Source organism: Carettochelys insculpta, chromosome 6 (assembly GCF_033958435.1).
Source record: "Carettochelys insculpta isolate YL-2023 chromosome 6, ASM3395843v1, whole genome shotgun sequence".
Classification (NCBI taxonomy): Eukaryota; Metazoa; Chordata; order Testudines; family Carettochelyidae; genus Carettochelys; species Carettochelys insculpta.
Genome location: NC_134142.1, coordinates 7,385,065 through 7,411,188, shown reverse-complemented (window position 1 = coordinate 7,411,188; position 26,124 = coordinate 7,385,065). Strand labels below are relative to the sequence as shown.

The 26,124-nt window shown below is 46.6% G+C and overlaps 3 protein-coding genes across 11 annotated transcripts in view; 2 read left to right on the top strand and 1 right to left on the bottom strand.

The window, feature by feature from the left end:
- The window catches only part of CDKL1 (cyclin dependent kinase like 1), a 40,722-nt gene extending 33,181 nt beyond the window's left edge, over positions 1-7,541 (top strand). The window contains exons 7-9 of one of the 3 annotated variants that reach the window (XM_074998510.1): positions 2,209-2,265; positions 2,997-3,152; positions 7,342-7,541. In XM_074998510.1, the coding sequence (XP_074854611.1) occupies positions 2,209-2,265; positions 2,997-3,152; positions 7,342-7,497 (369 nt within the window). In that variant the 3' untranslated portion in view covers positions 7,498-7,541. Of the gene's footprint in view, positions 1-2,208; positions 2,266-2,996; positions 3,153-4,748 lie in introns of all 3 variants that reach the window. The other 2 variants (XM_074998513.1, XM_074998511.1) reach the window with 2 other exon arrangements.
- Positions 7,542-10,980: 3,439 nt separating this feature from the next.
- On the bottom strand, positions 10,981-16,290 carry DMAC2L (distal membrane arm assembly component 2 like). 5 transcript variants are annotated; one of them, XM_074996183.1, is made up of 6 exons: positions 14,801-15,177; positions 14,280-14,467; positions 13,815-13,925; positions 12,287-12,495; positions 11,343-11,514; positions 10,981-11,112 (listed from the first exon to the last, which is right to left on the bottom strand). In XM_074996183.1, exons 3-6 carry the CDS (start codon positions 13,916-13,918, stop codon positions 10,998-11,000), a joined length of 600 nt encoding a protein of 199 aa, XP_074852284.1. In that variant the 5' UTR covers positions 13,919-13,925; positions 14,280-14,467; positions 14,801-15,177; the 3' UTR covers positions 10,981-10,997. The 5 variants fall into 5 exon arrangements, with proteins under 5 accessions (XP_074852284.1, XP_074852283.1, XP_074852286.1 ...); XM_074996182.1 differs by lacking the exons at positions 14,280-14,467; positions 14,801-15,177 and adding an exon at positions 16,147-16,290; XM_074996185.1 differs by lacking the exons at positions 14,280-14,467; positions 14,801-15,177 and adding an exon at positions 15,741-16,114.
- Positions 15,454-26,124, top strand: part of L2HGDH (L-2-hydroxyglutarate dehydrogenase) — a 25,120-nt gene continuing 14,449 nt past the window's right edge. Inside the window, exons 1-6 of one of the 3 annotated variants that reach the window (XM_074996179.1) lie at positions 15,510-15,649; positions 17,738-17,853; positions 20,921-21,072; positions 22,053-22,184; positions 24,688-24,850; positions 25,488-25,522. In XM_074996179.1, coding sequence (XP_074852280.1) covers positions 15,510-15,649; positions 17,738-17,853; positions 20,921-21,072; positions 22,053-22,184; positions 24,688-24,850; positions 25,488-25,522 — 738 coding nt within the window. Of the gene's footprint in view, positions 15,650-17,734; positions 17,854-20,920; positions 21,073-22,052; positions 22,185-24,687; positions 24,851-25,487; positions 25,523-26,124 lie in introns of all 3 variants that reach the window. The other 2 variants (XM_074996178.1, XM_074996180.1) reach the window with 2 other exon arrangements.

Here is a 26,124-nt window from a genome sequence, read left to right as displayed (position 1 = left end):
AACCAACGAGAAGTCTTGTAGCACCTTACAGACTAAGAAGTTTATTGGAGCCTAAGCTGGCATAGGCAAAGACCTACATTGTCAGATGCATCTGACGAAGCGGGATTTTGCCCACAAAAGCTTATGCTCCAAAAATCTGTTGAATTTCCTTGAGTCCTGTACTTAGCAGCCATTTGTATGCTGTGCGAATGGGAGGGCTGGGTTTTGAATAGAGACGTGTTCTTGCTTGGACTTTCCAGGGGTGCGTAGTTAGGCTGTCATTCACAGAGCTGCATACGCATAAAACGGGAGTCCTCCCTCTGCAATTCCCTCAGGCTGAGACTGATCGAGACTCAGAGCACTTCCTAGGGATTAATGACCCGGTGGAGGCAACCCATGGCCTGAGGCACAGCTAAAAGCTGTTACTCTGGGGCAGTTGGTATTGTGCATGGGAAGTGCTACACTAAGGTGGTCATTGCTACTGGACAGTGCAGGCCTCGATCCTACAAAAGCTGAAGTACGTGCTTCACTTTAAGAACGTGAGCAATGCCATCCAACCTGTGCCCCAAGCCCCCCAACCTGGGCCAAGTCATTTTCTGACCCAGCTCCTTCTGGCCCTTCTCCTGAGCTTGAATCGGTGCTCCTGATGCCTCCTTACAGCAGCGGGGGGTTGGCGCAGCACCACCAGCTGTGTGCCCCCTTCCTGCCAGCTGCTGCCCTCGGCCCTGCTATGTGTGCATTGCCAAGCAACAGGTGCTGTGACTCCTTGGCACACTCACCCTGCAGGGCATGCAGCACGGAGCAGGAGCCGGGCATGCAGCCACTGGTGCATGGACGAGCTGAGGGAAGCCAACCTGGCCCAGGCCCAAAAGGGTCAGTCGTTTGCTGGCCCACCTCAACCCCAGCCTGGCACTTGCAGTCGGGTCCCATGAGGTCGGGGGTGCGATCGTGGCTCTACTTCGTAGGGTCAGTGGAGAAGCCTGTTGTCAGCTCTGCTTGCCCCTCTCTCTGCTCATGGGGGTTTGTTCCCTAGATGCGCACTTGAAAGCTTTGCCCTGTCTAGCGGTAAGTGACCCGGAAAGCTGTTGCCACATCCCCGGGGAGCCTGTGTTGCAGGTGACTTTACCTCAGTCCCATCTCATTTGTTTGATTTTCGTTTATTCTGATGCCCTCTTTCAATTTTCCTTTGATCGTTGTTATCCTGTCACCCCCAGTCAAACCACTCAGACCTCTTCTTGGTGTTCATTTGCATCTGGTACCTGGAGATGATTATCTTATTCCACGTACTTAAGAATGGCCATACTGGGTCAGACCACAGGTCCATCTAGCCCAGGATCCACTGTTCTGCCAGTGGCCAATGGCAGGTGCCCCAGAGGGAGTGAACAGAACTGGTAATCATCAAGTGATCCTTCCTCTGTTGCCCATTTCCAGCTTCTGACAAACAGAGGCTAAGGACACCATTCCTACCCATCCTTGCTGATAGTCATTGATGGACCTAGCCCCCATGAATTTTTCTAGTTCTTTTTTGAATCCTATTAAAGTCCTGGTCTTCGTGATTTCCTCTGGCAAGGAGTTCCACAGGTTGACTGTGCTTTATATGAACAAATAATTCCTTTTGTTTGTTTTAAACCCACTATCTAATAATTTTATGGAAACAAGTAAATAATTTTTCCTTATTTAATTTCTCCACACCAGTCATAATTTTATAGATCTTGGTCACATCCCCCTTGGTCTCCTCTTTTCTAAGATGAAAAGTCCCAGTCTTTTTAATCTGTCCTCATGTGGCCACCGTTACACCTAGTTATTTGTTATACAATTAATACCTGTGTAATCACTTTACTGTTTCCTCATTGTTCAACTCTCACGGACCTGTGTTATTCTGTTGTTCCTTGTCCTCAATCCACCATAAAAATTCCCTTCTGTATATCTAGCACTGGATGAACTGGATTCAGATCATCATGAGACTGCGATAGCATAAAAATGTGGGTGCTGGGAGGAAACAGAACAAAAAAACAAAGCACCATTTAACAACAGTCTGTTTATACAGTAACTGTACTCAGGTATATTTAAAATGATGCTGCTTGTGAAACAGGCTGAGTTGGAAGTGTAAAGAGATGATGAATGCAGCATGTGGTGTGGAAAAGTATGTTTGTAACGGTGTTCTGATAATTGAAACAGTTAATTAAAATAATCAAAATAATAATTAAAATATTCTGTGTATTTTTCCAGGAGCCACTAGAAGTGAAATTCCCTAACATTTCGTATCCTGCTCTAGGACTAATGAAGGTAAGCAAAGCACAGCCTGTGGTGAAGCACAGTCTGAACCTCTCTTGTCCGGCACCCTGGGGCCCTAACCAGTGCCGAAGCAGAGAATTTGCCGGACCACACGAGGTCAGTATTGTCTGGCAGCGTTACCAATACATCCACTGCTTAGATGTCCCTTAGGGGTAAATTCTTCATCATCATCATCATCAACAACCACCATGGTCACACCCCCGTTGTTGTCCAATGCCTCCCTCGCTATTTCCTTCCATCTTTCCCCATCCAGTGTGGAGTGGCTTAGTATATTTAGACTAGCTTGCACCAATTCGCTGTATCATCTACCCATTCTCAACAGCACAGAACACTGTGAGCCAGGACTGGTGACCGTGAAAAAAGTTCATGAGACCGCAGAAAACTTACTTGACAATGCCCATGATAAGTGGACAACCGGTACTGAATTCACACTTAAACTCTATTTAGCTTATCCAGGTTAAGGATTTTTCAGTGGTAGCCAACTGTGTGTGAGACCAGGCTTGGGGAATTCTGTGTTGCCTCTTAACCCTGGAAAGCTCAGACTCCAAAGAGCCATTTCAAAAAACCCCAGAGCCCAGAGATGTTTGGTGGGGGGTGTAAACTCAGTGACCTCCTGAGGTCTCTTCCAACCCTAAAACCAGCTTGCTTTGACATAAGTAACGTTTTAATAACACTACACACAGAAAGATCAGCTGCGTGATTCTTGTATTATATTTTGTTAGGGCTGTCTTCATATGGACCCGGCAGAGCGGCTCACGTGTGAACAGTTACTGCAGCATCCGTACTTTGACAGCATGAGAGAAGCAGCAGATTTGGGAAAGGAGCATGAAAAAGCCACTCGGAAACCAACCAGACCAACTCGAAAGCACATGCCTGGGGTAAGACTTCCTGCATAGCATTTAATGCCTTATCGTCTTCTGTAGCTTCCAGCCGGTGGAATTGTAATTCTTATCTCTGCAGTTTTTGGGGGAATGAGGAATAGGCCAGCAGTGGGCTGCAGAAATGTTGGTTCTGACTTTTAACCCAAAAAGAGAGTTTGGGCTGGCTTGCTAGCAAGGCACATAAGCAGTCTGAGTTTTAGGGCCCATCTTTGAGACACGGGATGAGCAGTCAACAAATGGTTAATAACCAGAGCTACCTTCATCCACCTTCACAGATGTTTTAGCATTACCTTGGCCGTCCTCCGTCTGTTCTGCCATTGAGGACTTTTAGGATCGTTCTTCATCTGGCCCCTCCCCCTTGATCTTGCCGCCATGGGTGACCCTTCTGGGAGTACAATGCTCCCCATGGCATCGGTCTCGGGTTCATTGGAACACACAAACCCACTCGCCGTGACAATCCGGAGAGTAGCCCCTCCCCCTACACACACACAGCAACTCACCAGAGCCACCGCAGCAGGAGCCTCGGCAGAAGGGGGCCAGAACCACACAGGGGACCGGAGCTGCAGCTGCCAAGCACGTGTCCCACCAACCCATGGGGCGCGTACACAGAGTAGTTGGGGGGCACGCACGTGTGTGGCTCTGAGCCGCCGCATTTAAAAGCTCCAAGAGCCACACGTGGCTTCAGAGCCCAGAATTGCTATACCGCGGTGTCCTGTTCACCACGTGATGAGTGGCAAACGTATTGGGGACCACGGATTTAGAGCATTTGGTAAAGGACCTTGTCAAAACTTTCTTGACATCCAAGTGCACTATCCATTGGATCACCCCGTCCGTATGCTTGTTTGACTCTCGCAAAGAATTTTGAGTGCGTTTGATGAGGCATGATTTCCTTTTGCAAACTCCCGCTAATCTGCGTGTTTGATGTTCTTTTCATCGTTTCAGCCGATTTGTCTGGTACTAAAGTTAGGCTTACTAGCCTGTAACTAGTATGATCAGCTCTGGAGCATTTTTTAAAAATGGGTGTCCTCTTTGCTGTCCTCTGGTACAGACGCTGATTTAAGCAATAGGTTACATACCATACTTAGTGGTCAATTTCATATTTTAGTCCCTTTAGGACTATTGGGTGAATAGCATCTGGCATTGTTTAATTTTATGAGTTTGAATTGTCAGTAGAAGAGGTTTTTGGAACAATCTAGGACAATTCCTCTAAACTAAAAAGAATGTCTCATGTGGAATTCTCACTTGCATTGGCTGAAATTAAGACCCATGGAAACATTTCATGGATCAAATCAACTCCTCTGCCCTTTGCCATGCAACTGACTGATAGTAACACCAGTCTTGTACTTGCCTGTCAAAAATTAATTGTTTGCCCATGATAAAAGGGTTGAGTAAAATTTTAAGAGCTTTTCCAAGGCAATTTCCTGCCAAGATAAGCATTTCTTCATGTGATCACAAGTCTCTAAATGAGCAAAGTGCATAACTGTTTTATGTAGTCCAAATATTTTCTCGGGGCTTACAGTATCATTTAGAAAAAGAAATGCATAAAATTACTTCAGAATCCTATGAAAGTGTAAACTGTGACTTCTGCTTTAGTTACAGTACCTGCCTCAGTTAACCAGCAGTAACATTTTACCAGCTTTGGATAACAAGAAGTATTATGGCAACGCAAGAAAATTAAACTACCATTTCCCCAACATCTAACAAGATGGCAATTTACTACTAAGACAAAGCTATTTATTGTTTAAAATGCAAGCCTTCAACAAGTGCTAAAAGGAAGAGACTTAGAGCAAAAAACTAAATGTCAGTTTTACAATAGACACATAAGTGATCTCTGACACTTGTTTATGGTGGGTCACCAGTGGTAGGAAGCCACTGTCGTAGATTGCTTAGAGCTGCATGTTCATCAGTATTCTATATATAAGTGAGAAGACAAGTGTTTTGGTTTTGTTTTGTTGTTATATTGTGGTTCAGCGTTACCAAGCACTAATGCTTACAGCGTGTGACTTTAATAAAATACACAGACTGCCCGCAGTCAGGACTCTGCACTAAAGTCACAAGCAAGCCAGCTCAGTTTGTTTCAGAAAGTCCCATTGTGTCAAAGTATTAAAAATAAAAAAAATATATTACACAGCGTTGAAGAGATGGTCCTGCAAACACTCATCCTTATGCACAATTTTATTCACCTGAGTAGGCCAAACAATGGGACTTTCTATGTAAGTGAAATTACTTGTGAGAGTTCGTAAGACCGGGGCCGGAGACTGTTCATCTCCCTGGAGCAATGATTCATGTGGCTCAGTGTGGTGTAATATAAATATTTTAAAAGTGAAAGGAAGGTATTAGGAAAGGGGTGGGCAAGGTATGGCTGAGAGGTGGATCTGGCCCACCAGGCCCTTTGATCCAGCCCACAGCCTGCCCACCGGGGCCCCAAGGCAGTTCAAAATGGCTGGCAGCTCCCTTCAGGCACCACGTACCCCTTGCTAGCAGAGGGCTGGGGAGACTTCATGTAACCTCAAACAGGCACTTCATTGCCCTTTGCCAGCACCTTAAAAAACAAATAAACAAAAACCCAACTCCCACAGAAAAGTAGCTGGAGACCCAGAGTTCTGTCTACGGATTTTCAGCAAGGAGTGCACAGAGTCAGCTTCTCGCATTCCAGTCCTGAAAGGAACCGAAGAAATGAATTTAATCAAATCACTTTATAAAATCTTACAATGAAAAAACAAATAATCTAATTTTTTATAACATAACTATTTTATAACCGACAAACATCATCTTCACCGTTACCAGAAACAGAAACCAAAAGTAAAATTTGAACTGTTTTATGTTCAGTCCACATAAAACTGTCAGAAGAAACTCAGAGATCCCCAAAACTTAAGTTTGGTTCATGTAAATCTCAGTTAATGGCTTTGATCACCAAATGGGCACAATTTGCTGAGTCTGAACCATCTTCTGTTAGCATCCAGGCAGGTTTTCTCCGCGGTGGATTACTGGTAAGCAGTCGGTTAACTGATCCATCACTCAGTTAAGTCACACATACACAGAAAAATACAAAACCTGAGACTAACAAAATGTAAATTACTCTTTCCCCGTTGCTACATTTAAAGAAAAGTTGGGGAATTACACTAATTGATAAAGTTAATTTAAACAGTTGGTCTGAAATCAGAATAAGAGTCCGAGGGTACAGTTAAAATGAGTTCTTCCCCCCGCCAGTTTCCCCTTGCCTATACTTAAGTCTGACCATGTTCCCTGCTAGAGGGTTCACATCATCACTACCTGCTGCAAAGTGCTTCAGAGGGAGGGACACCAGCCTGCTGTCTGCTCCTGAGCTCTGCTGCTCCCAGCTCACCTGTGACGCATGGGCCTTAGAACAGCAGGTGCCCTGGCTGGTGTCCATCATGGAGACTTACCCCACCAGCAGACACAGAGCCTATTGGAGCAGCCCCACACCCACCACCACCCCAAATCCAGGGGCTTCTGAATGGGGAATGCTAAGTCTGCCCAGCAACGATAACCGGACAATGGGAGCTGTGATGATTGGACTTGGGGTGGGTGCAGCACGTGAAGTCTCTTTCCACCCCCATAAGGGGCATGCAGCCTCCAGCCATTCTGAATAGCCTGGAGCTGCAGCAGGTGGCAGCTTACCTCAGGGTGCTGCGGGCTGCTGACTGGGAGCCATCTAGGTAAGACCTCCTGGCCAGAGCATGCCTTTGGCACCTCCGCCCATCCAGCTCCCTAACTCCCTGCCACAGGTCACCACCCAAACCTCCTGCACCTCCCTCCCCCAGGTCACAACTCCATCCAAGACCCTGCACCCCCTCCTACTCCTCTCCCCAGATCAGAATCCTCTCCTGCCCCCATACCCTCTCCCCCACCCTGCACCTCAATCTCCTTCACCCAAACTCCTTCTCAGACCTCCTACTCTCTCCTGCACCCCCGAAGCTCTCTTCTCCACCCAAACCACACAACCCCTCCATAGGAAAGTGCATCATTTGCCCACTTACCAAAATCTTGGAGGAGCACCCACCCACCCCCCAGCAAAAATTGTTGCCCACCCCTGTATTAGGAGCATTAGCAAAGCCTGATGCAGATGTAATGAAATGCTCAACAAACTACAGCATCGTCACTGGTTTTGGGGAGACAGGGTCTTTTAGTAAAGCCTTGCTGTCGCTTTGAAATATATTTTTAGATTTTGCCTGCCTGTCTCTCTCTGGCATTACCAAGAGATTTCACTTACGTGGGCAACACCAGAAACTGCTCACCTGTTGCTTATAATATTGGAGAGGAAAGGGCAGGATGGCCTCCGGAAGATCTGTACCAGGGTAAATCTCATTTCTTTGTGTAATCTCTGGCTCGTAATACTTTATTGGGTTTAAATAAAATGAATGTAGCTCACCTTGTGATTTGTGTCAGTGTTTGATAATGGCGTACGTCAGTGATGTGTGCAGTCCAACTTCAGCCACGTATTTAACAGCTGTCTGAATCCAGAAAGAAAACGTTGTTCTCTTGTAGACTGTCGTAAGTCTAAAGCAGTTCAAAACCTGACATTGTTTTAGTGGGGCATATAGCCAAACAGTCTAGTGAGGACAGATTATTTGTTTTATACTTTAATGTTCATGTAAGTGGACCAATACATTTTATGTCATTTCTTCTCAATCATTGTCCCCCACGTATGTGCTTGGTTATGTCCTTAAAATTTAAGTCTCAGTGGCTATGTCTACACTAGCCCCAAACTTCGAAATGGCCATTTCGAAGTTTACTAATGGAGCGCTGAAATACATATTCAGCACCTCATTAGCATGCGGGCGGCCGCACCACTTCGAAATTGACACGGCTCGTCCCGACAGGGCTCCTTTTTGAAAGGACCCCACCTACTTCGAAGTCCCCTTATTCCCATCTGCTCACAGGAATAAGGAGACTTCGAAGTAGGCGGGGTCCTTTCGAAAAGGAGCCCCGTTGGGACGAGCCGCGTCAATTTCAAAGTGCCGCAGCTGCCCGCATGCTAATGAGGCGCTAAATATGTATTTCAGCGCTTCATTAGTAAACTTCTAAATGGCCATTTGCGTGGCCATTTCGAAGTTTGGGGCTAGTGTAGACATGGCCAGTGTTGCCCACAGAAAGATGCCAGCCTTGCATTTTGATGAAACAGCAAATCTGCTGGCTAGTTCAGTAGCATGTAGGTGGCATGTCTGATTCTAGACCTGTGAGCAGTGAACAGTGCTGGGATTCCCAAACACAACTCCTGCCATGGCCACTCTGAACCGTAGGAAGAGAGGTGCTGCCAGACAGGCTCAGCCCAGAGTTTCCATCTAGTGCAGAATATTGAGTTATATCCTTCAGGAGAAGATGTAAGAACTCCAGGGTAGGCAGATATGAGATAATCTGACCCCTACATCATCCTGCTCTCTAACAGAGATTGGCCAAAGCCCAGACTAGTGCAATTCTCCCTGGTTGTAGTATCTGGATGCCTAAATGAACTCACAGGGCCTGATTCTGTGCTCCTTTGTACCGATGAAGTCTATGTAATTCTGTGAAAGTCAGTAGTTACATCAGCATGTGTAAGATCAGAAACCAGGTCCACTGCTGAAACCTATCAGCTAATGCTACATGTCCTCAGGCTCCCTCACCAGCACCCCGTAAAGAGGTGGCATTGCTGGTATGCATCACCTCACAGAAGATTAGTGGGACAGTTCCTCTGCAGCTTCTTGTACTGTAGGCTGTCGTTTTCCCTAACAGTCTCTTTAATTTTCTGTAGTCCGTGAAGTAAATCCCAAGGCCAGTTCCAATACAAAAGCCCACACTCTGGTAAGCAAAAAGCTAAAGAGCAGAGACTAACCCACAGGTCTGCAACTGAAATTGCGAGAAGAGCTATTTTTTCAAATTCAATTACAAAAATCAATCCTTCAAGCGCCGCAGTGCACGCGATTACGAGACAATCCTTCGTAAATAACAGCAAACCACTTTTTGAAACCTCTAGTTTAAGAGCAGTGCACACAAAGGCACACACACTTTGTACCAGTTAGAAAGTTGTTACCCCCACCCCCCATCTCTGGGCTTTATCTGCCTCAGCCCCCAAATCCACCTCCCCATCCCACAAACCTGCCCCCAGGGTTAAGCCCTCTCAGCCCCAAACTGCCATCCCACTCCCAGGTTTAACCCTTCCAGCCCCAACCTTGTCCCCGCAACCCCAAGTTTAACACCTCTCGGCCCCCACCAGAGGGTTTAACCCCTTCAGCCCCACCCCCACCATCCACAGGTTTAACCTTTCCAGCCCCAACCCTGCCCCCGCAACCCCAAGTTTAACACCTCTCGGCCCCCACCAGAGGGTTTAACCCCTTCAGCCCCACCCCCACCCCCTGCATCCACAGGTTTAACCCCTTCAACCCCAGAATTGACCTGCCTCAGCTGATGAGCTCCATGCACTGCAGCTGCTCCTCCATGGCCCCCACCTCTGCCCCTGCCTGCTCCTCACTGCTGCCTCCATCTGTATGCAGCTGCCCCGCTCCAGTGGGGGCAGACTTGGCAGCTCCTCAGCCCAGCTCTCCTGGAGGCTGGCTTCCCCCAGGTAGAGCCCTGCCGGCTTCCTCCGTCAGCGCTACCTGCCCTACAGCTTCCCCCCGCTGCAACTGACTGCGCAGCCGCTCTGGAGGCTGCTGTCACTTAAACAAAAACAAACTAAATGCAGTTTTAACAGCAGGTTTGTTTAAGCGGTGGCAGCCTCCAGAGCCACACGTGGAGTCTGCGGTGGCAGCACTCAGCGCCGTAAGTGGGTTCTTAAAGAGCCACATGTGGCTCTGGAACCACAGGTGGCTGACCTCTGGCCTAACCCCATCTCCTGCTATTGGTGCTGAGTGTCGCAGAGAAGGAGCTGTAGGAGATACATCAAAGCCTGCGTTTAAACCATTACACTGGTTATATTTTTTCCTCAAAGATTCCTCCTTCCCACTCAGTGCTCCTGTGTGGCTTCATTGTGTCCTCAGGAGCCTTTTAGTTGAGTAGCAGAGATCACTCTGAAAAGTGAACCCTAGAAGATTCCCAGAGTGGCAGAGACAAAAAGAGGGAAACCGTCATGGCTGTCATGGAGACTCAGTAGTGGTTTTTCAATCCCTCCTCCTTCCCTGCCCCCCTCCACTGCTTTGGGAAGTCTCAACTGTGGAGCTAGTAAGTTACTTCCTTGGCCTGGCAATTATTCCCTGCAAGCCTCTTTCTGGCTTACCCACCAAATCCTAGAAAGTGTTCATAAAAACACTATGATGCTTCTGAAGGTAGACCACCTCTATCAGACCTGGCAGAAATATATTACTAATTCATTTCATTTCATTAAGTGCACCCAAACCTGTTCTCTGGTTGGTACAAGCCCAGAGTGGTTTAAAGTGATAGTCTGTGCATGTGCTCACATCAGAAAATCCACTTCTTCACAGAAAACAGTGCTCAGCCTACCAGCTGCAGTCCCTTGCAAAATTTACAGAGCCCATCTTTGGAAGTTTCTTTAAATCTGGATGTGACTCAGACTGGTTTTCAAGTGTTTACTAAAATCTTACCGTACATATTTGGTAACACTCTCAAACAGACTGTACAGCTCTCAAGTAGGCATCAGGTGGAACTTGACAAATGTGCAGTCAGCTGTATAGTGTTTAGTTCTTCAGCAAAACCCCATTTCTCTTCCATACTTATCTTGTAGAAAGCAGCTATTGTAATTCTGTACATCTGTGCAAAGCTTCAAAGCCATGATGAGAGATCTTTAATCATGGTGAAATCCTGTATAACCACAGTGACAACTGCACTATAACCCCTATCATTTAAGGAAAATGAAATAAGACACCTCAGAGTTATGTAAAGATGCCTTTATTCTAAATCTAATTCCACCTCCAGTGATGGCATTGATTTCTTAAGGATCTGAATGGTAGTTTCTTTCTCTCTTATCCCTGGAAGATCACTCAGAAATAAATATTCAAGGTTCCTGTAAATATATAAGAAGTGAGTCAGTGGCTACTACAAGACAAAGTGTAATTAATTTAAAAAGCACAGATACTTTCAAACTCAACTTCCTCCTTCACTGCATATCAATGACTACTGAAGTCTAATATAAAGAAAATAATGAATTTTACTCATCTAAAACTACTCTAAATATGCAAATGTGGCAACAGCTACAAAACTGATGTTCTACAAGACATTCCCTCAATGGCTTACGTTAGTTTGTGAAGTGCTATGATGCCTTTATCTGTGACATTCCCACAAGAAATGATCATCAGTCGCAGGAGACTTTTCTGTAAACTCTCAGTCTCACTGATCCGCTGCAGACATTCATCCTGAATATAAATGCACTTGCACAGCTTAATTTCTTCAACATGTTTGAGACCATCTGGAAAAGAGAAAAATCACAACAGAAGGAGCAAACGGAATGAGGGGCTGCCAGCTGGTCAGATCTTGCTCTCATGCTTCCATAACCTGGTGCAACAGATGTCTACATATGGAAGAGCCATAATGCATCATGAATTACTTATGGTACTGTACTCCACAGCAGTCCCACTGTTGGCTTTACAACTGCAAATGTGTGACTAACATTCTCAAAGGTTTTATATAGAAGTAGGCAACAGAGAGAAAATCAGAATGCACAGCATGACTGATAAGCGCTGAACTAACAACTAAATTATGCAAATTTAAGATAACAAAGAAGAAAGTCCCATATTTGTTCTTTGTTGGGTAAATGAGCTCAGAAGCAACAGCTTTTTAAAATTCTACTTCTTTTAAATTAGAAATTCAGAGCTAGCTTATCTAGCTTTTCCCAAGACAGATTAAGGAAAATCAGCACTAATATTACTTCCCAAATACTCTAAATCATGTGTTGATTTTTGGTAAGTCATTTTTATTCAGAACATTTATGCATACTGAACTTTGAACTCATTTAACTAATAAATCTTTGTCCCAACTGTTTAATGCTCTTCAAGTAATGGCTGAGAACGCTCCCAAGATATCTGTGTCCTGAAAGATCTCAATCTGATATTTTTCAATTGAAACACAAGAACTTTTCTTTTAAAAATCAAGCCTATTGAGTTACAAAGAAACCAAAAAAGGACCCAAAGCCAGATGAAATTTACAGAGAAATATAATTTGCAAAGCTGTCTCTTGATTACCCAAATAATCAAATCCTCTGTACATGATGCAGGACTCTGTGGCATCGATGGATTGTATCTTGTATTTTCCTAAAGGCCCAGTGGGGAGACCATTGTAGTCCTGCTGCCATTTATCAGAGCCTTGAAAACGAACCAGCGCCCCGCACCGCAGAAGCCATTCAGAAGCTGCTCTGTCAGGACCAACAGCCTTTATGCGTTCATAGTCTACCCTGTTAACACAGAAGAACCATTTAGATCTTCCTATCCCTACAGCTTTACAACATTTGCAGCCTGTTGCACAATACATATTTTAAAGTGTATTGTGACACAAGGAGAAGAGAAAGATAGGACTGAGCCACAGGGAAGTGGTTTACGTCAACTTACTAAATCTGCACTATTTTTTAAAATTCAGGTTAACCTGTGCTAATTTATATTAAATAAAAACTAAGTGTTGGTAATATATTGAAGAAAATACTGCTAGGTAAATTCCCACTTCTTTTTTCTGTCTCACGCTCTCCTGTCTGTTCTCAGCACTCTACCTTTGCCAACCTCCATGTGCATATTGCCCTATATTAATAATTCAAAACTACTTGGTTGGCATGAAAATGCTACACAAAGTATTGCAAAAGGATGAAAAAAAACAAAAACAGAGACGCCTACAAGCAGGAGATAGCCAGAATTTGCCCAGAATCAGGCTTTACAAGTATGTGGGATTTTGCCTCCTGACTCAGTTTTGATTCTGTCATAGGTTGTTCCCTATGAGTCACTCCTGACATCTTGTTTCTCAAAGTTTAGCAGTACTATAAAGAGACCCAGGCCAGGAATGTTAAAATCCTTGGATCTATTCTGTGAGAACTCATCTTTAGGACTTGGTAGAGAATGCTGGAGAAGACTGATTGCAGACTATGAATGTCTGGCATTTGTAACAGGTAGAGAAATAAATTAAACAATTAAAACAAAAAACTTATTTAACTAAATTAAATTGGGAAAGACAATTCAGAGTGAATTCTGAATTCATAAAGGAAATTTAGAATGTTAGAGACAGAATTTAAGTGCTAATGAACTCAAGGCCAAAGGAAGATGGGGACTTAGGAAACTAGAATTTAAATTTTAACAACTATCAATTAAGGTAAATAAAATTACCCTATAACATTATTGACTAAAGCAGTGGGTCTGTCCCATGAAAGCTCACCTAATAAACTATTTTGCTAGTCTTTAAAGTGCTACTTGACTGCTTTTTGTTTTGATTATTGACTAAAGCACATGCTCCTTTGTAAATCTGTGATTTTATAACTGGAAAATGTGTGAAACAATCACTATCTGACAACAGCTTACTATCTGAAAACAAAGCTAACTTACAAATTAACACAGCTACCTCTCTATTACTATCTGAAAAGAAAAACACTTTAACAGATAAAGATTTCTCCTGTCCCTCTGTGACTTGTAACTGGTTAACGTTTACACAATAACTGATTATACATGCTACAGAGCCTACTCATCAGAGGCTTTAACTAGCACATGAACTATTAAATAGCTCTGTTTTTCTTACTTGTTGAAAACTGCATTCAGCCATCCCCAGAAGTGCCTGCATGCACCTGGGGCTGATAGTTTCTTTAAGCTGGGCACTGGTTGTACGAATTTTCCCAACAGCATCACAGCACTGAAAGAGAGGTTTACTGAAATGTCAGTTTGTTGCATCTGTCATCTTGCCACACTAGTCGCATGCAAAGAAAACATATCTTATGAGTGTTCTGTTTTGTTTAAACACTATGTAACTTAGTTGGAGAATACTTTTAACTTTTAGCAGCTACAGATATACATGTATGCCATCAGACATCCAATTAATTGGCAACCTGAAAAATGCTGAAGTGCTCAGGAAGAAATGGCATGGTTAAATCTGCAACTTTGAATCAAAGATCAAGTTTGTTTTAAATTTTAAACAGAGGGCATCTGTACTCAAAGGGAAATAAATGCTGAATAGTTTACATTCACAGCTACATCACCTGCTGCTGACCTGATCAGAGAAGTCTCCCAAATGGGAGCTTGAGCAGAATCATATCCTGCTGTTAGGATCCAGCACACAGGGGGATACAGACTTCAAGGTCAGAAGGCAACATCCTGTTCATCTAGTCCAGTGGTGGGCAACCTGCTGCAGCCCATGGGACATTGTTTTCTATTGCCCAGGCACATGGTTGACAGATTCTGCTGGTTTCCAGCCATGTTTTTTTTTAAATCAGTGTTGCCAAAGTGACATTGTAGGGTAAAACAAAAAAGCAGTTATGTAGCACTTTAAAGACTAACAAAATAATTTATTAGGTGGTGAGCTTTCGTCAGATAGACTGAAGAGGAATTTTCACAGCAGTTTGGAAAGAGAGGCTGCTGAACTCTCTTTTATATTCAAATTTGACACATTAACACGTGTTTTGAACTGGGATGGAAATTTTCTAGCTCATTATAGGGGCTCTTTTGCATACTTGGCTTTATCTTATTCTTGACTTCCCCCACCCCCACCCCTCTGCTCTCTGATTTGCTCACCTTGATCATATTTTTCTGATTTGTCAACCTTGATTACTATTTTTGGCTCTCTGTGCCTTAAATATTGAGCCTGTTCTGGTCTGGCTCTGGGCTGAAGAAGTGGGTCTGTCCCACGAAAGCTCAGCACCTCGTACGTTATTTCGCTAGCCTCTGAAGTGCTGCGGGGCCGCTGTTTTGCTGCCGCCTCGTGGTGCTGCGCGCAGCAAACTTTCTCCGTTGCAATAAAAGAAAAATCGAGCTCAGGTAGCTGACGAGACCAGCCCTTGGGCACCCAGTAACGCCTCGCATCCCTCCAGGGCTGAAAGGGACCAGGTCCCAGGGGAAGCAGTGGGGCCCTGCAGGGGAGCGACCCCTTTCTGCTGCCGCCCGCGCCCTGCCCAGCTAACCCCTGGCGGCGCCGGCTGGGGAAGAGCCGCCCACAGGCCCCAGGCGCTGAGGCCGTTCCCTGGCCTAGGCTGCCCCTCGCTGAGCTAGGCCCGGCCCGCGGCCGCAGCAGACCCCGACGCGCTGCGAGTGACCGCGGGCCCGCGCGGCTGCAGGCCTTGGCCTAGGCGGGGGCAGCCGCTGACAGGCGCAGGCGCCGCTCCGGGCCCAGCGGCCTGAGGCGCGCAGCTGCTGCCGCCCCCCCCCCGCTATGGCTGCCGGGAGCAGCCCGGGGTAGCGCCAAGAAGCGGCGGCAACGCGCGGCGCGGCTCCTCCCCGCGAGGCCATGGGAGGAGCGGCCTGGGGCCCTGCCAGCCGCGGTCGCGACCAGCCCGACATGCCGCCGTCGCTGCTGCGGGTGGGCCGCGCCTGGGGCCGGGCCGGGCCGCGCTGGACCGCCGGGCCGCGGCGCCGCAGCAGCAGCAGGTGAGGCCGCCGGGGACCCCGCTCCCAGGAGCCCGGGCGGGTCCGCCCCAGCACAGGGCGGCCGGAGCGGGCCGCGTGTGGACGCGCTTACGGCGGAGTGGAGCCGCTCCCCGTGGGCCAGAGCCAGGCGAGCTGCTGGGGGCGGCGCCGAGCCGGCTTCAGTTCGCCCGCTGGCCGGGTGGGGGCTGCCCGGGCCGGGCCGGGCCGGGCGTGGGCGGGCCCCGGCTCCTGGCTGGAGGATGCACCGGGAAAGCTGCTGGCTGGGCGCCCCGCCGCCCTTCCTCGGCTCCCGCCGCTTCCCTTCTTGCAGCCCAGCGGCTGCAGCTGCAGTTCGTGCTGCTCGGGGGACCCGCCGCTGCGCTGTTCCCCGGCTGAGGGGCAGCGGCGGGAGTAACTCCGAGTTTCTCCCAGCTCCGGCGCTATCGCAGCCGGGTCTCTGCCCGCTCTCGCCAGGGCCCTGCTGGCTTTCAGCGCGCGGCGCGCCCCCTTTTGCTCACCTCCGGGTCCTGGTGCTGCGTCCGTCGCGCCCTCCTTGGAGAGCAGCGCCTCTGAGTTCCCACTCGCCGCCTGGGAGCGAGTCTGGCCAAAAATCTAAGCACCCGTTTTATGCTTCCCTGTAGGCAGGGTGAGCAGTGCCCCTGATTTCGTGGGTTAATTTTAGGCAGCGCTTCATAAGCACATGCCTGAATGATTGGCCAGCTGGGACCTTAGATCCCTTCCTGATCTCAGGCAAGTGAAATAAACCGAACTTCTTTCTTTCCTGTGGAAGAGTCAGTGGGTCAAGAATGCTGGGCACCCAAGATGCGAATCTCCAAATCTACAATTTTGGTCTTTTAAAAACAAGTGCCCTTGCAGGTTGGTGTCATGGCCCGATTTGTTCCCCCTCTCTGGAGGGACTCCAGTTTGCGAGTTGACCCATGGCTAGGTCTTATGTGCACCTAACCCAGACTGGTCGCTGTTGATCTCTGAGGCACGTTCACAGTTGCAGACCTCATGTCTGTGCATTCTTTCTTGGACAAGGGTCTCTGCAGCCCAGCTGCTTTAAACCTTTGAATCTGTGACACAGGTCTTCCAAGCCCCCAGTTGCTTATGTAACCCATACAACTACTGGTTGTGGTTCACTGTCCCAGGTAGTCTTTGATGAAGTGAGTCTTTGCTCACGAAAGCTCATGCTCAAAACTTTTCTGTTAGTCTATAAGGTGCCACAGGACCCTTCGTTGTTGTCCCAGGTAGTGGCACATAGACTACTTAGAGAGAGAAAGAATGAGGCCAGGTCTACACTAGATGTGAAAGTCCATCCTATTTATGCCATTCCAGCTATGATAATTACATAACTGGAATCAAGGTATCTAGGATTGACTTATCTGGCAGCCGTGACAGATGGAGGTGGAGGGAAGAAATCACAAAAAGTCCTGAGATGATTTCCCACTTAGTCTGATCTTTCCCTTTCTGTGAGCCTGAGGCCTGGTCGCTATTCTTAGGCTAGTCAGATGCCTCCTGGCTCTTCCTCTCTCTCTGGACAGGACTTCTGGCGTGTGGAAGTGGACATGGGCAGACACCTTACTCAGAAGCACCTTTAATCTTAACTTCAGTTGCTGACACCTTAGGTCTTGGGGCCACCAAAAAAAAAAAAAGAACTGCGGCTCTCTTAGCCATGTGCTATATCAGGGTGTGGCTCATCGACCTTTGAAGTGCAGCTCATGGAGCCCCTCCACCACACCTGCCATTCTCCACCAACAAGACTGGGATTAGGAGGCAGCTGTGCCTCATGGCAGAGTGGTAGGTTAGGGATATTCTCCTCAATGGGAGACAGGGGGAGAGACAGAGGGATGTCTCAGCGTTTCAGTCCTGTTGGCCACATCTCCCAGGATTTGGGCTTCAGCAGGAGCAGGCTGGAAGTGCTGAACCTCATCAGGAGGCTCCTGCAGAGTTGTCGCCCCAAACCCCATCAGGTGCCTCCTGCAGGGCTGAGGACCTGAGCCCCAGCCCTCCATCTTCTGAAGATTGTTGTACGCAGCTGGGGGCGGGGGCAGTAAATTTTGCCACTCCTGTGACTGACTGTCTCACATTACCTCTTTTCTTTAGCAGCACTTTTGATGTGGTTGTTGTTGGTGGTGGAATTGTGGGGCTTGCATCTGCCCGAGAGCTCATTCTGCGACACCCATCACTCAAATTCAGTGTGCTGGAAAAAGAGCAAGAGTTAGGTATGATATCCATGTTACTGCATCAGCACGTGATAAAGAGGTTTGCATTTTTTCCCAGTGTTATTTCTGATTTCCTGGTGTCAGTCTGTAAGACACGTTAATTAATACACACACATGCAAAAACAACAATTTTAAGGCTATTGAATGGAAACAAAATTAATAAAAAATGGGAGGCTCTTTTAATGAGAGAGAAACCATATCTCTCTGCCCTAGCTGCTGAAATGAATGAAGAGTTCCCCTTTAGACAAATTTCACAGTGCAGACCTGCCAAGGGATCATGCAAACAGAAGGGAAGAGTATAACAGCTCTCCTTGGCCTTGTTTTGACTGGGAATTTGTCCCAACTGGTCAAAAAATATATAAGAATAACCATGCTGGGTCAGACAAATGGTTCATCTATCCCAGTATCCTGTCATTGGTCAGTGGCCAGTGCCAGATGGTTGAAAGAGAGGGAACAGACCTGGGCAATTCTGAGTGATCCATCTACTGCCAACCAGCCTCAGCTTCTGACAGTCAAAGATTTAGGGACACCCAGAGCATGGGTTTGCTTCCTTGACGATCTTGTCTTATCGCCGCTGACAGCCATATTCCCGCGAATTTATCTAATTCCTTTTTGAACCCGGTCATACTTTGAGCCTTCACAACATACCCTGGCAACAAGTCTCACAGGTTGCAGTGTTGTGTGAAGAATGTTTTTTTGTTTGTTTTAACCCTGGTGCCTAGTTCTTGTGTTAGGTGACGCAGTAAATTACATCAGTGCAGTTGAACTGTTGCAAAAGGTAAAGTTGTTTGTTTCTGTGGAGCCCTGCGCAGATACAAATGCCTACCTGCGGATGCACATACCCATGGATAGAAATCGATATCTGCTGAGCCGCAGGGCTGCATTTCTAGGAGATGCAAGTGCCAAAGGAGAGGAGCATGGTGGTCACTCTCCCAGAAGCGAGGGCCTTGTAACTGCAGGTCTTCCTGACTGTGTGACTGTACTGCTGCCAGTCACGTCCCCAGCTGGATCTTCTGTCCTGTCAGACAGCCCTGCTGGGGATGGAACAGACACATAGCCAAAAGGAGTTGCCAACACAGGTCACTAGCTCCTGAGAGTGGCAGCACCACACTTCTCTCCTTTGGCTGGAGAATCTCCTGGGAATAGAGCCCCACAGATTAGTGGACTTTGCTTTAGTCATCACCACCTTTCTAGGTGAAAGGTGCCGAACATATGTGAGACAGCTTTGCTGTCTGGATGAAAGGTCCTGGCCATGTGTATGTTAATTTTGCCTTAGTTCACCATACTGCAAGTGGCCTGTAAGTCCTTTGTTTATGGTCAGACTATTTTAATATAAAACTATTATAATAAAACAAATATTCAAAACCACAAGGAAATATGGAATCCATAAGAAAAGACATATAGGCAAGCAAGCAGGTTAGCCCTATACACCTCATGCACCCTCTCCTGTCCCTACTCTGAGCCCCTCCCAGCACCCAATCCCTCATCCCATCCCAGAGCCCACATACATACCCTGTTCCTCAGCCCCCTGCTCTAGCCCTGATCCCACTCCTGCTCTCAAAACCTCTTGGTCCCATCCTGGAGTCCCCCTCCTGCACTCCAAAACCTGCAGCAGCACCCCAGAGTCTGCACCCCCAGCCAGAGCCCTTCCCCTTCCCTGTCCCACATCCCAAATGCCTGTCCCAGCCCAGAACCCTACCTGCACTCTGAATCCCTCATTTCTGGCTCCGTCTCCCTACACACATTGCAACCCCTTGCCCCAGGCTGGTGAAAGTGAGTGGGGATGGAGAAGAGCAAGCAGTGGAGGAAGCAGGAAGGGATTCGGGGAGATGGCAGGACAGTGGTGTTCTGTTCTGTGCAGTTAGAAAGTTAGCAACCCTAGGACCTCACTACTCTAGGTCTGAGCCAAGGAACCTTCTAAGTAGCAGCCATGTGCCACATCCCTTTAATCAACAGCATTTTGCTAGGCCACTTCCCAGTAGCCCATCCTGATTGAGTCCTGGGAGCCAGCTAGAAGGTATTCCCTTACTACCTGGTCCCTGCCAGCAACTACGAACCTTAGCCCCTGCAGCCAACCAGGAGCTCCTCTTGCTCCCCTGGACCCTGCAACCAGACTTACCTGTCCAGCCCTTTAGCTCCTTTTATATAGGCACATTGGACCCTGAGTGCCTGTTCGTTGCAGCCCTGCTCGTTGACTCTGTCCCACACAGCACTCTGAGCAGCTTGGAGGAAATCTCTATTATTTTTTTTGTGGAGCAGGAGGAGGCAGGGACATGAGGTCTCCAGCAGGGGGCCTCCAGGCCAAGTCCACCCTGTCAGATGGCTTTTTGGAGAAAAGCTTTAATGCAGCGGTCCCCAATCTTTTCACTAGTGCAGCCTCCCAATCACCCCTCCCCCAAACTGTTTGCGGACCCCCATCAAAGCCAGTTTTAGCCACTATGTAAACTTCATTCAATGAAAAAGGAAACATAAATAATTAACATTTGGGCGTTCCACTTGTGGGGGCTTCACTCTGCTCATCAGTCTCCTTTCTCTTCAGTGAGCCTGATGCAGCCACAGGTCCATGCTGAATGGATAGCTAACGTTTGTGTGCGTGTAACTGTCGTGTTTGTTTCGTCACAGAAAGGGGCCACGACATAGATTTTTCAGGCAGCCATTAATAACATGATTGGAAGATATTTAATTTAAAAATAACCATTGATTGTAACTTTGCAACTTATTTCAAACTTATTTTCTGTGATCATTTTTATTTACCCTTTTTTTTTTCGTGGATCCCCTGCAGTACCCTCACGGACCCCAAGTTGGGAACCGTTGCTTTAGTACATCTTCCTGTCAATTTATTTCTTTATACACTGTCGTTGTAGTTGTGTAGGTATTGGTATTCCATGCTGAATGAATGCAGGAGTGATGTGTTGTTATTACTTTAAGTATCTCATCATTTCTTCGTCTAATTAAGACACAGCCTTAAACGGATTATTCTGTTGGTGGCTGAAAGAAGTAAAGTAGCGTGTGAATCCAAGCTATGTGGAACATGTATTTTAATAGCATGACTTCTCTCTGTTTTTAGCCTGCCACCAGAGTGGACATAACAGCGGTGTTGTTCATAGTGGAATTTACTACACACCTGGATCTCTGAAAGCTAAATTGTGCGTGCAGGGAGCCAAACTTTGCTATGAGTACTGTGACCGCAAAGGAATTCCATACAAACAGTGTGGCAAGGTACATCAGCTGCTGCATCTTCTCCCTCTGACTTTGGAAACTGACTGACTGTATGATAAAACAACGAGGAGTCCTGTGGGTCTTTGCCCATGAAAGCTTAACTCCAAATATCTGTTAGTCCAAGATGCCACAGGACTTCTCCTTGTTTTTGCGGATACAAACTAACACGTCTGCCCCTCCGATACTTGCCTGTATGCTGTGTACAGTAAACCCTTGAGTTACGTGGGGATGTGTTTCTGCAACCTCCGTGTAACTCAAATTTTTGTGCAAGTCACAGGGGAAATGGGAACCAGTCTGCTGCTAGGTTCCCAGCTCCCCTCCGTTTGCGGACCCGAAAAACTGAATGGCACACCACAGCTGGTCAATTTCCTGGCTGCTTCCTGCCTTCTCCCAGCAGTGCAGCTGTCAGCCTGATGGCCACTCCACTGCAGAAAGGCAGGGGGAAGGCTTTAGCTTGCCTAGCTGCCTGCAGGTTGACAGTTGTATGGCTGGGAGAAGGCCGGGAGAAGGGGCTGTAGAGCAGTGTCAAGTTGTACTTAGCTTGCATTAATGTGAGTTAGGCTCAACTTGAAGCCACGTATTCTGAGGGTTTACTGTTCACGCCATGGACCTTACAGCAGCACAGGTGAGGGTAGTCACTTTGTGCCGATGGAAAAGACCTGTTGAGTCAGCATAATTAAACTACCCTCAATGAGTTACAACAGGTGTGTCAGCAAGAGAGCATCTCCTGCTGACACAACTCTGTCCACACCGGCACTTTTTTTGGTGTATCTTATATCTGTCATGGGACTGGTTTTTTTCATACCCTAGACTGACAAAAGGGTTACCGACAAAAGTGCTAGTTTAAACAAAGCCTGAGAGTTAGTATGCCTTCAGTAAGGTCTTGTTTTTTTAGTGCGCTGAACATTTGCATTTTCATGCTCTGCAAATGTATTTATTATCATGTTGATTTCTCATGAACTCTGTCATCCTTTCTGAAGCTAATTGTAGCTGTTGAACAAAAAGAAATTCCAAGACTCAAAGCACTGTATGAGAGAGGACTGCAAAACAATGTCAGAGATCTGAAACTGATCGGTGCAAAAGAAATACAAGCAAAGGAGCCCTTTTGCAGAGTAAGTTATCCTGGTATTCTTAAATTGAATGAGAAGCATGAGTTTGGAGTGACCTGTTACATTCTTTTTAACATGAACCCCAGACATGGCAGTCTCAGTGGGTGACATGTTCAGAGGAATGCCTGAAATCCCAGTGGGATCAAAATTACCGGCAGAAATTAATTCATTTGCAGTACAGAAGCATTTAGCATAATGCCAGCCCTGCATATGTGTATCCCTAGGCTAGGAAATATTAGCCATGGTTTTAAGAACTGTTCTCCCAGCCGAATTTGAGGACACATTGCAAAACCCTCCTCTTTGAAACCTCTACCACTGACACTTTCTTGCACCAACAATGTCTTGTCCCCACTCCTGAGGAAAAAATTCCTCCCCTAAGTAGATTTCTTACTCCAGAAAGGGGAGAGTGCCAAAGATTCCAGGAAATCTGCTCAGGACTTTGCTATGACTATTGATTTTATGGGAGAGTGCTGAGATACTGTGGTGATGCATGGCAGTGTAATAAACCCCTCAGACAGATGGACTTTGTTGGAGTTGATAAGCGGCTTTGACTACTCCTACAATCTTCAACAGCAGTCCCTGAGATCCCTATTCCTGTCTTGCCTTTCATCGTAATTTCTTCCTTTCTTGTGTAAAGAAATCAAAACCCTCCTCCAGATGCCTCCCTCAGTCCACTAATCAAATCATAGAATGCAGAATGGAAAGGGACCTTGAGAGGTCATCAACTTGAGTTCCCTGCCCTGATGATCAAAAGCTTGTCTCTTTCACCAGCAGATGAGGATCCAATAGAAGATATTACTTCCTAAAGACCTAGATAAATTCATGGAGTTTAGGTCCATAAAAGGCTATTAGCCAAGGGTAGGAATGGTGTCCCTGGCCTCTGATTGTCAGAGGCTGGAGATGGATGGCAGGAGAGAAATTGCTTGATTGTGTCTTCAGTCCACCCCCTCTGGGGCACCTGGCACTGGCCACTGTTGGCAGACAGGCTACTGGGCTGGGTGGACCTTTGGCCTGACCCAGTATGGCCATTCTTATGTTCTTACGGTGGGATCAAGCACCACCTAGATCAGGGGTGGCCAAACTGCGGCTCTCAAGCTTCATGCGGCTCTTTAAGTAATGAAATGCATCTCCTGCTGGGAGCCGCCCGGTGGGAGTGCTCACCGCTGCTCTGCGCACATGTCCCAGTGCTTGGAAGGAGAAGTGCTTGGCGGCAGCAACGGTAGCTCTGATGAGTCACCAGCATTGGGTTAGAGTGGGGGGCATGGGCTTTAGGGTGTGTGGTTATGGGGGAGGGGAAGGGCACTGGGTTAGAGCAGGGAGGCTGGGGGTACATGGCTCTCGGGAGGGAGAGGGCATTGGATTAGAGTGGGGAGTTTGGGGTGCCAGGGCCCCATTGCCCTCCAGCAGGGTTCTCGCAGCTGGGGCTACCAGTAGAGATCTGTGTGTCCTGCATGAGCTTTTTGAATACAGTAAACCTCTGACTTACATGGAGATTGCGTTCTCTCAACCTCTGCTTAAGTCAAATTTCGCACAACTCGGGGGAGCCAGGAAACTGATGAGGGCAGCAGCCCTGGTTAGTTTTCTGGCTCCGGCAAGTGGAGGGGAACTCCAGTGCACATATGTTGGGGGTCTACTGTATCTGACAACCCTAGCCTAGCTGCAGCTTTCTCCTTCCCACCTGCCTGCTTGCAGAATCTCTTGTCTGTTCTATGGAATGAATGGGTGAGTCCCATATTAGGGTTATTTATTAGGACTGGCAATTAAATGCCTGTGATTAATGCACATTAATTTTTTTAACGTGCTAATTCTGCCCTGCTTAATTGTAGGCGTTAATGCATGTTAATTGACAGCTCTAGTGTTAATGAGTCTAATCAAGTCAGTATGGCTGTCTCTCATTCACAGCATTTGTTGTGGAGATGTGACTATCCAGAGATGGGAAATTACCTTTGTAGTGTGTTAACCAGTTAAGATCCTTCTTCAGTCCTAAACTGATTGTATTGAACTTGCAAGTGAATTCCTGTTCAGCTGTCTCCTTTCGTAATCGGGTTTTAATAAATCTGTTAGTCTCTAGGGTGCCACACGACTCCTTGTTTTCACAGAGACAGACTAACACAGCTACCCCTCTGAAACTTTTGTGTGCCAGTGAGTGACATAAGAATTTCCGCTGCCTGGTTGGAGATCATGACAGATCAGGGGCTGGTTATTCTCTCCATTATGATAGTCTGATTTGGGGAATTTCTAGTATTTTGGACATCCAGCTCAGAGACAAACTCACAGCAGAGGTGATGTAATTGGCTTTTAGTCACAGGAAGCACAAGAAACAACAGCACTTTAGGAAGCATCACCAGTGTGGCCATATGCACGTTATATTGAACAGTTGTGGTGATTGTTTATACAGCCATGGAAGCGTGGATTATGTAACCTGATTTGTAACTGAGAGCCATTTAGAGACATACATCTTAGCCACACACCCAGCTATTGTTTTTCTCATCCAATACCATTTCAGGGTGTGATGGCCATTGACTCCCCATATACTGGCATTGTGAATTACAGACAAGTGGCCCTGTCCTTTGCTGAAGATTTCCAGGAAGTGGGTGGGACAGTCTTGACTGATTTTGAAGTAACACACATGGAGATGGCTAAAGAAAGTCCCTCGGAAAGTGAAGAAGGTAAGCACTCCCTCCTCTCCGTTTCTTGTAAAGTTGCAATCTATTCTCATACCAAGTTTGGCCCTAATGCCTGTACTGTAACTAAAAGTACTTGAAAGTGCTGTAGCTACTTTTCTCTGCCATCGTTTTGCAGCTTTCTTTTTTGTTATTACTTTTAGCCTAAAGATAAAATGATGTCAGCTGGATATTTCGTCAAATTGAACTTTTTTCCAGGGCAGATCACTTTAAGAAGAAAAGTGATAATTTTCAAGTGAGCCTGGAAAAAATGTCCAGTAAAACAGGACTTTCTCTTAGGTGGAACCAGTTGTTCTCTCAGAATAAAGCTGAAGCAGCCGACTAGTAGATGTGCACGCTTATAACAAGAGCTTTTTCCTCTGTCTTGGAGAGCAAACTGGATCTGCTTCAGAGACAGAATGTAGAATGTGGAAAGGGGTAATACAACACACGAAGGAAGTGGAAAACTTACGCTTTTATTTGTAAGCAGTTTCTGAGCATCTCACAAGAAGCCCCTCAGAACAATGCTTGCTCCAGAGCACGGCTCCCTGTTTGAACTTTAATCCTGTAAAGTTGACTGCACCATCAGTTTTCTTTTCTAGGATGAATTGTATTAACCCATTTTCATCTAATTCTATTGCAGGGATAAAATATCCAGTTGTTATTAGAAACTCTAAGGTAAGAATTATGCCTAATGTTTAATTAATAGAAAAAAATCTGCTTCTTCTGCAGAGTTACTGGCATGCTGTGAAAAACTAATCCCGTCATTTAAAAAGCACTGCCACATTGATAACATTGGATATGCTGTGCTCAATAAAGCAATAGCTGTTTACAAGAGCAAACTGAGACTGTGCACAGGTGACCAGGGTCATGTTAAAGCTTTACTGTAGTTTGGCAAGGATATTCAAGTACATGGTATTCTTTTTGTTTCATTCAGTTGACTGGTCCACGTTTAATCATTGTAGGCCTTTTGGCGTATTTACGCCTCCATGCCCCTTCTCTTTATCTGTTGAAACAGCTTCTAAATTATTTTACCTGGCAGGTCCCTGGGTTTCCCTCTGTGTTTCCTTAGTTCTCTGGAGGGTTATTTCCTGATTTGTTCTTTATTGTTTTGAAATATCTAATACATTGTACTTAGAGTCCTGTGGGTGCCCTGAAAGTGTGTTTCTCAATTCACTCTACCCTCTGTACTGGTGTCCGTAAATCAAGAACATCTGTAGTAGGGACCCTGACAGGCGCAGGTGGAAGTGGCAGTGCAGACTGCTGCTCCCCCTTCCCTC